General features: G+C 41.7%; 1 protein-coding gene across 1 annotated transcript; it reads left to right on the top strand.

Moving 5' to 3' along the window:
* Positions 1-779: 779 nt before the first annotated feature.
* LOC134585275 (alpha-1,4-N-acetylglucosaminyltransferase-like) lies at positions 780-3,959 on the top strand. Its single transcript, XM_063440698.1, has 2 exons — positions 780-1,091; positions 3,366-3,959. The coding sequence occupies exons 1-2, from the start codon at positions 840-842 to the stop codon at positions 3,957-3,959; spliced, it is 846 nt and encodes a 281-aa protein (XP_063296768.1). The 5' UTR covers positions 780-839.
* The last annotated feature ends 5,610 nt before the right edge of the window (positions 3,960-9,569 follow it).

Raw genomic sequence — 9,569 nt, forward strand, 5'->3', positions numbered from 1 at the left:
TTTATAGCCCTGAACTATTTCACACTTAAACATTATTACAGCCTCAATTTATTGACATTTAAACATTCATAATCTGCTTCCCTCACTCTTTCTATACATCTTATTCAGTTAAAGGTAAGCAGGGCTACAACTAGGTACAGTTCTAGCATGCACAATTTGGAGGGGCTAACATATTAATGTGCAAACATACACGTAGTGATACAAACATCCAGTTACATAATCGCCCCCAAAAATTAAATTAAAATTATTTACTTACTACCAGACATGAATACGGATGCACATACAGACATGCACACAAACATAAATACTACAAAGCATACACAAACAAGACAGATAATACAGAAAAACAGGCTCCTCATTTGCAGAAAAATATACACATTTCCTTTAGCCACCATGCTCGTAAATCAAATCAACATTAATTTGTAAAAATAGCTGTTCCTATACAAATTTGTTTGGACAAACCATATTTTTTGCTGTTTATGTATCTTTTTTGCCAATGTTCGTAATTCACACATAACACAAGTGCATGCACACTTAACATCACCTGTTAATTATACTAATTTTGTTATTCTTTTTTTATATTGTCCACAGTTGCATTTTCAGACAATACAATCATGGCAAAGCATAAGAAATTGATTGCCATCTACCTGCTAGTTGTGGGTTTTGCTTCTTTAATCAGTATACACATCATTACGAAACAAAGCAGCATTATAGAAGACGTTGGATTAAAAATTCGATTATTTCTCAAAGATGTAACATATAATGAAAATGTTATATCATTGGATACTGTAAATCATTTGACTCCAAATGATGTCCTGGGTAAAGGAAATGGTGTCATAATGTTGGAGATTTCCGATAGAATGGATCCACCACCATTGGTGTTGTGTTCTGTTGAGTCTGCAGCTCGTGTATACTCCCAAAGACCAGTGGCATTTTTTATGAAAGGTCTGCCTAACATAAATTCCACCGATTATCAGGAACAGGCACGAAAGAGATTTCCAACCCTATCGGCTTTTGAAAATATTTACTATTTCCCTCTCCGAATGGATGAACTGTATGCGGGTACTCCTCTACTGACCTGGTATAAAAAGGTACGTATAACCGGATAATTTGGATCATCCATAGAAGTTGAGAAATGATATTCAGAATAGCTAATGCAATTTGTTAAACTGACAATTTTTGATACAACTAATATAGATGAAAGGGAAATTAATTGTTTTGCTTTTGACAGTCCTTCTCCCAAGCATTTCCTCCCTTAAATGTGTGAAGGAGCTCTACACTAGACTGCTTTAGGAATCAGTAACCTAATGGGAAAAAAACTTTAGCTCCCAAAGTGTGTGTGTCCCCAAACACAAACACACTAGCATTGCCTATGGTTGTTAGTTGACTTCTTCAAATCTTAAGGCATGTCACTTTTTATTTAGCCTTTCTGCACTCTGGATAGTGTGCCTTGGCAGTATAGTACCCATCCATGTGGTCTTTAGTTGTCAGACACATAATTAAATGCCAGATTTGCAGGTAGGTTTCTTACTGTCAATGCAGAAAAATATATAAATATTTTTATAAAATAGCCCAACAATCCCATGAACTTTCTTGGAAGTTATACAATGTAATCAAACTAGAATTTTGGTGCTTAGGGGCAGAGAGTACTGTCCCCCCTTTTGACATTGTACACCGTTATCCTGTACATTAATATCAACAGAGGTTAAATCTTAGAATGTAACATCTAAAAGCAGTTTAGTGTAATGATCTCTAACCAACCTTAAGTAAAGCATATATTATTATTATAGTAACTGTAATGCATGTAGTACAACATAATGTGTTTTAACCAGAGTTTAAGCAGTAATTTATACAGAACAACAAACTATTTAACCCAAATTGCAAGCATGTAATTGTATATCTAACTTCATACTTTGACCGACAAACCAGACCCCCCCCCCCCATCCGTGTGTAATATCAGCGGGAACAGGGACTCCTTACGGTACAGGAGTCTGTGAGACCTGTTCCCGCCCATACTGTGTAGTTACCCATACCCCCTTCACATATGTGTAGCCGGCGGCTGGCGGGAACAGGGACTCCTAATGCTAATGGAGTCTTTGCCCCTTTCCCCGTCCGAGCCGTGCTGCCTGGCGAGCAAACATTCCCCCGTGGTTTTGCTGCCCCCCATCAAGCTGGGGGCGCGGGTAGGGATGAAGGTTGTATGGGCCGGTTGTGAAGCCGGTCGGCTGTGGACCGGCGTGTAGCATACTCACGGTATGACGTCAGGAAAGCGCCGCGTCTCACTGGAAGTGACGTGACGCAACAGGAAACCGGAAGCAAACGATGCCGGTGAGTATCCCAGCTGTTCGTCTAGACCAGGGGTAGGCAACCTTCGGCTCTACAGATGTTTTGGACTACATCTCCCATAATGCTTTTACAGCCATATTGCTGGCAAAGCATCAAGGGAGATGTAGTCCACAACATCTGTAGAGCCGAAGGTTGCCTACCCCTGGTCTAGACCAACGAAGGTAAGTGAGGGAAAGGGGGGAGTCCCTTAAGTAGGTCTATAGCCCCTCCCACAACTTCAGGCCATGCCTTCCAATATATGTGCTCGTACTGTGCAGCGGGAACTAGGACCAAGCATAGAGCACTTCAGCAGAACCTGCCCACCCTGTCTGACTCTTTCTAATGTTGGGTAGTATGTTGTAAACTGTTCAGACTAGGGTTTCTGCTAGATAAACTAGACAAAACAAAGAAAGCAGTCCATATATTTAACACATACACACTGCACAAGGTTATGTGAGATAAAAGGGGGTCTGTAGATAATGATTGATTAACTTATCACATAACACACCGATGTGAGTGGATTATTAATAATAAAGTATTTAACCAGGTAAGGTATATTCAAATTACTCTGATTTCCAAGTACATCCTGGGGATATTACTAGTGCACAACATCCAGAGGATGTTACTATTACTTGATTTAATGCTACTCATTTTACCTAACTTGCAGGGATGCTGGGAAATGAACCTGAGACCCCTAAGGGTTGAACAGATCCTATTGATGATGCATTAGCCCATTGAGCTATCACACCTGCCTCAAACATATACATAATGGGCTGCCCAATTCTTTATGCAAAATTAGGTCCTCGGATATTTACTTAGATAATGACATAGACATTATGATTAAACACAATTCAAGATCCTTAGGTTTTTTTGTTTTTTTTTTTACAATGTGGAAGGTAGAAAAATACTGCATTATCAGTTTGATTAATGTTTAAGATGTAATGTTCCTATTTAAAAACATTTTACAAACATGTGTTAAACTTTATTTTTTAAATTTCATAATAGTTTCTGTATAATTAAATTATTTATTTTATTTGTAGATTAACCCTGAAAAGGAAATGTACTGGATTCACGTGAGCTCAGATGCTTGCAGATTTGCAGCAATGTGGAAATATGGCGGATTATATATGGATGCAGATGTCATCTCAATGCGACCAATTCCAAATAAGAATTTTCTTGCAGCTGAAACCTTTGACGTTTGCAGCAGTAGTGTTTTTGGACTTTATCCTCAACATAAGTTCACCTGGGAATGTATGGAAGACTTTGTAAAAAATTACAGAGGAGAAGAATGGGGATATCAAGGTCCAGGACTCTTTACACGTGTTGTGGATAGGTTGTGTGGGATGCCTAAGTTTAAAAATACAGCTGATGCTTTGTGTGGAGATATCGCCTACCTACACCCTCAGCGTTTCTATCCTATTACATGGAGTTCTTGGAGAAGATATTTTGAAGTTTGGAATCAGTTCCCAACCTTTGATGATTCTTATTCTCTACATCTGTGGAATTTTATGAACAAAAAAAATGAACAAACTGTGGTTACTGGAAGTAATACATTAGTGGAGCACCTGTTCAAACAGTACTGCCCTACCACCTATGCGTCTCTGTTAAATAATAATGTCAAACATTTACAGTGATTTTCCAATATATATATTTTTTTTTGGGGGGGTGGGGGTTATTTTTAATGGTGTAAATTCCAATGAATCAATCTCTATATTTTGTTAATCTTCATTTTGTTGAAATGCATTGTTATAACTTCACATGGATCAAGACTGTTTGTTTGTTTTTCATCAATTTAACCAACGTAGATTGAAAATATATTATTAAAATTAATACATTAATATAAAAACTGGTGCAGCAGAATAAACTGAAAATACAAACAGCTCTTTTAAATTGTGCTTATTTAAAGAAAATGTAGAGGTCAGTTTGATAACTTGTGACAAAACTGCCTAATTGATATATCGGCCATTTTATCAGCATAAAAGTATTTTTTTTTCATGTGAAAAAAACTTAGTGTTTATAAATTATTGCGTTATAGTTTCTGCACAGCCACAAATGAGACTCATGACCACTAATGTTATCCATTTGCTTGTGATTCAGATTCAAATGAAAAATATTGATATTTAAATTTAGATTATTTTGTAGGAAGATGGGTCTTGTGAAGACCAGGTCTTAACTAATATTACATGTAAAAATGGGCCAAGCGTATACAGAGATGTTGTTAATGTTCCTTTTCAAAATGGCTAAATAACACCAATTACACAATATTCAAAATGCAGTTGCCGAATATCTGTATAGTGGCATTGTTTTTAGAAAGTAGGAAAAAATATATGCAAACAAAAACATTTTGGATGCCTTATTTATAAAATTTTTGGTGGTTTCTTGTGAATATGGTGATAAGCATTGTCCATGCATACTAATGAATCAATCTGAGTTTTTATGTCAAATGCATCATTTGTGTTTCAATAGCAATTTCGATAGACCACAGTGACTGGCAAGACAGGACCGTTTTCCTTAAAATTATGTATGTGACAAACTGCCATTTGCCACTGGGCATTGGAGAGGACTTATTGCTAGCCTCCTGCCCTGCGACTATGGCCCTGGAAGGTATTGCCCTTTGAGACTTGCATTTGGGCCTAATGGATCTTGGTATACTGTTTCTGGCCCTTTAACTGTGTTGTACAAAGAAAGGGTTTGTACTTTTAAACTGGCACTTCGAATGCAGTCGAAGTGCCGAAGCCGTCGAAGTGCCGAAGCCGTCGAAGTGGTTGCCATTAGACAGTCGAACACGTGGCAGCGGCCATTTTAATCCAGTCGAACGCGGTGACCTGTACCTTCCCCTACCCTTCGACACTGCGGCTGGAGGCTAAGTCCCATTCGAAGATTCGAACACCCGTTCGAACAGGACTTTGTCATTTTGGTGTAAGTTAGACCTCCATTATACTATTGAACACTGCTGGAACGCAACCCCGGTTCCACTTCGACACTTCAAGGAAAATGTGCATGCGGTCGGTCATAAAGGACTTCCAGCTAACTCTTTAACCCCTGGATGGTATTGGCTGAATTTTGAATATGTGTGAAAGTAAAGTATGCGGATTAATAATATGTGTTTTTTATGAAGATTGAATGTATCGTTTTAAAGTTATAAAAATGTATGTTTAAATTGTACGTTATAATTGGGTTACCTCTCAGGCTAAGGGGAGGGAATCTGTGGGATGTAACCATTGTGTGATTGGGTAATGTTTAATTGGATGTGGCATCTCCCTTGCAGGGGAGAATTGCATAAAAGCAGAGTGTGTGTGTAATTAAACCAGAGATCTTCTTGACCCTCAATACGTAGCCTTGTCTCGTTACTGGAGGGAACCAGGGCCAGATTAAGAGCCCAGTGGGCCTGGTGCTGACAATTATGACGGGCCTAATTACAGAATCATATCGACCAAAAACAGTAAAACACTCCCAAGCATCATGTATCTGATGGACATGGTGCTGGAGAGAAAGAAAACAGCAGCTATAAGAAAACACATACACTAGGCTAATCTCTCACTAATTTATGTTTTCATCTTTCAAGTAAATCCATAACCCCTAACAGCAGTGTCCAGTCAAGCAGGAAGTCAATGGGCATGGTAAAGGGGTGTGCCACTGACACCAATCACATAACCTGCCAAAAGGGCCGAACATGCCCAAAAAGAGGACATGTCTGCCCAAAGAATTACATGAATGCATGTCAGGCTGACTGCGAATCATGCAGCTGGCCAACTAAGGGCATACTATGCAGACAGCACCCTGAGCTTGGCATAAATGCATCTAATGATGCGCTCGCTCAACGCTTTCTAAGGACTGTCCCCTAGCACTCGCTGGTCCACTTACCTTCTTACTAGCAGGCAGAAGCTCCTGGTATATAGTCTGGGCAGAGAAAAGCTGTAGAAGAAAGGGAACATGCCACAGTGTTAGAGAGACCAAAGTCAGCATTACCTTAAAGGATCACTTTAGGGTCAGGAACACAAACATTAATTCATGACTCTATAGTGTTAACACCACCATCTAGCCTCCTGGGCCCCTCATGCCTCCATAAGTATAGCAAAATCTTACTGTATTCAGGCCTGAAGCTGTAACTCTGCATGCTGTTAGACTCAGAAACACAAGCAGTCTGCTGACATCATTAGAAGTGGTGGCCTGATCCAATCACAGTGCTTCCCCATAGGATTGGCTGAGACTGACAAAGACGCAGATCAGGGGCAGAGCCAACATGTTTCAAACACAGCCCTGGCCAATCAGCATCTCCTCATAGAGATGAATCTCTATGAGGAAAGTTCAGTGTCTGCATGCAGAGGGAGGAGACACTGAATTTTTGGATGCATTTTAGACAGCCATGACCCGGAAAGGATATCTAACAGCCATCTAAGGAGTGGCCAGTGAAGTTATCACTAGGCTGTAATGTAAAGACTGAATTTTCTCTGAAAAGACAGTGTTTACAGCAAAAAGCCTGACGGTAATGATTCTACTCACCAGAACAAATTCAATAAGCTGTAGTTGTTCTTGTGACTATATTGTCCCTTTAACTATATTCATTTTCAGCCAGTCCACACAAGTTTTGTTCCCATACATCCCTCTTACATTTCCATACTTAAGTAAGAGTATGTGAAAAGTAGTTAGGGTTGCCACCTTTCTGGGAAAAACACACCGGCCTTACTAATTTGCATAATTTAATATGTAGGGGTGACATCATATGATGTAAATCACAAGTAGTGACATAAGAGAAAATGCTGTAAAATCACCAAACAACTACTTAGTTTGATTCTGCTGTATAGATGGCTTTCTCCCAGTGCCCCCATGTCTCCCAGTGCCCTCATGACTCAGTGCCCCCATGTGTCGATTATTCCAGGTCTCAGTGTTCCTATGTATCAGTGTCTCAGTGCCCCATGTCTTCCAGTATCCCCTAGAGTCGTGTCCCCAGGTCTCCCAGTGATCCTATGTATCACAGTGTCTCAATGCCCCATGTCTCCCTGTGTCCCCATGTATCCCAGGGTCCCCATGTCACTAGGACACTAGGAAGACGGGGAGACCTGGGGACATGGGGAGACCTAGGGACACGGAGACACCAATGACACTGGGAGACTAGGGGACTCTGGCTGGGACACATGGGGACACTGGGAAAATAGGGGACACTTGAAGACATGGGGGCACAGACACCAGGGACACAGACACTAAAGGCACTAGTAGACATGGGGACAGTGAGACACTGGAAGACTAGGGGCACTGGGAGGCTAGGAGTCACTGGGAGACTAGGGGGCACTGAGACACCAGGGACACTGGCTGGGAGACATGGGGACACTGTGTCATAATGTCTCCCAATGTCCCTTAGTGTTTCAGTGTATGTCTACTTGCAGCCTTTCCCCCCATCCCTTACTTCCCTGAGCTGTAGGCTGTCTCTGCAGGATGGGAGTTGCTGTCTGGACTCTCTGTAGCTGCACCCCTGCAGTGCAGATCAGTGAGTATAGATAGGCAGGGAGGGATATCCTGGAACTTCCTATCCCTGCCTGTCTCCACACACGGCGACCCCTACTGGCCAGTGCTGGTATTGCATAGTAATCTCTTGTTTATACTGAGAAAAATACCAGCATTTGTATTGCCAGTATCACTGCAATATTGGCACCAGCCAGGCAGTCTCAAATACTGGCTGTGCCAATAAAATAAAAGCCAGGTGGAATACCTAAGAGTAGTTTAAATCAATGGGCCTATTCCATGGGCCTGGGCCTGGAGCTGCAGCTCCATCAGCCCCTATGTTAATCCGGCCCTGGAGGGAACTGCTATATTCACACTGGGGATTGCTATGCTCTGCCTACTCCCTTGAGCTTTAATCACTTAGCTCTTTTGAGAGTTTGTTCCGGTTACGCTCTCCTTGGAGGAGAGGTCTTCCCCACACGGTTCTGGATGCTGGAGGTTCATACAGGGTGCAAGGAAGACGGCGCGGCTCCAGTTAAGCTACGGCGGTTGTGGAGTCTGAGGTGGGTTGTGGTGTCTGCTGCACTGCTTGGAGTCCTCAGGAAGCGCTAGGAGCATCCATCAATGGAAGGTGTCCGTTACACTATCTATCTCTATCTATATATCTATATCTATCTATCTCAATCTATCTATCTATCTCTATCTATCTATTGTGACAAACTGCCATTTGCCCTTGGGCATTGGAGAAGACTGATTGCTAGCCTCCTGCCCTGCGACTATGGCCCTGGGATATATTGCCCTTTAAGAACTGCATTTGGGCCTAATGGATCTTGAAATACTGTTTCTGGCCCTTTAACTGTGTTGTACAAAGAAAGGGTTTGTACTTTTAAAACTGGCACTTCGGATGCAGTCGAAGTGCCGAAGTCGTCGAAGTGCCGAAGCAGTCGAAGTGGCCGCCATTAGACAGTCGAACACGTGGCAGCGGACATTTTAATCCAGTCGAACGTGGTGACCTGTACCTTCCCCTACCCTTCGACACTGCGGCTGGATGCTAAGTCCCGTTCGAAGATTCGACACATGTTCGAACGGGACTTTGTCATTTTGGTGTAAAATAGACCTCCATTATACTATTGAACACTGCTAAAACGCAACCCCAGTTCGACGATTTGAACGCCGCCTTCGGATGGGACTTGGTTACTTTTCAGGGCAGAAATAGACCGACCGCACAGCCTGAATCTGTGGAACTGTTTTGGGCATGAACATGTGCTTGCGGTCGGTCATAAAGGACTTCCAGCTAACTCTTTAACCCCTGGATGGAATTGGCTGAATTTTGGATATGTTTGTAAGTAAAGTATGCTGATTATTAATATGTGGTTTCTGTGAAGATTGAATGTATAGTTTAGGAGTTATAAAAATGTATAAATATTTACAAGTTTTAGCTTGGAGATAATTGATTAGATACAGTAAGAAACTCAATTATCTCCCAAGCAGAGGGGAGGGAATATGTGGGATGTAACCGATATGTGATTGGTTAATGCCTAATTGCCTGTGGGCGTCTCCCTTGCAGGGGAGCACTGCATAAAAGCAGAGTACCTGCCATTAAACATCAGAGTTCTTCTTCACCCTCAATCTAGAGTCCTGTCTCTTATCACTAGCTATATCACTACAAGGGATTGCTATGCTCTGCATGCTCCCTTGGATAATCACTTCTAAGCTCTTGTAAGAGCTTGCTCCTACTTCACTCTCTTGGAGGAGAGAATCACCCACTGGAACCTGGAGCCTTGTCGGAGGTCCAGGGTGGAAAG

Source organism: Pelobates fuscus, chromosome 2, assembly GCF_036172605.1.
Source record: "Pelobates fuscus isolate aPelFus1 chromosome 2, aPelFus1.pri, whole genome shotgun sequence".
Lineage (NCBI taxonomy): Eukaryota > Metazoa > Chordata > Amphibia > Anura > Pelobatidae > Pelobates > Pelobates fuscus.

Coding starts and splice junctions, on each gene's coding strand:
- LOC134585275 (XM_063440698.1), top strand. CDS start 840: ATGTTGGAGATTTCCGATAGAATGGATCCACCACCATTGGTGTTGTGT. Junction 1,092..3,365: donor TACTGACCTGGTATAAAAAG/GTACGTATAACC, acceptor TTTTATTTGTAG/ATTAACCCTGAAAAGGAAAT.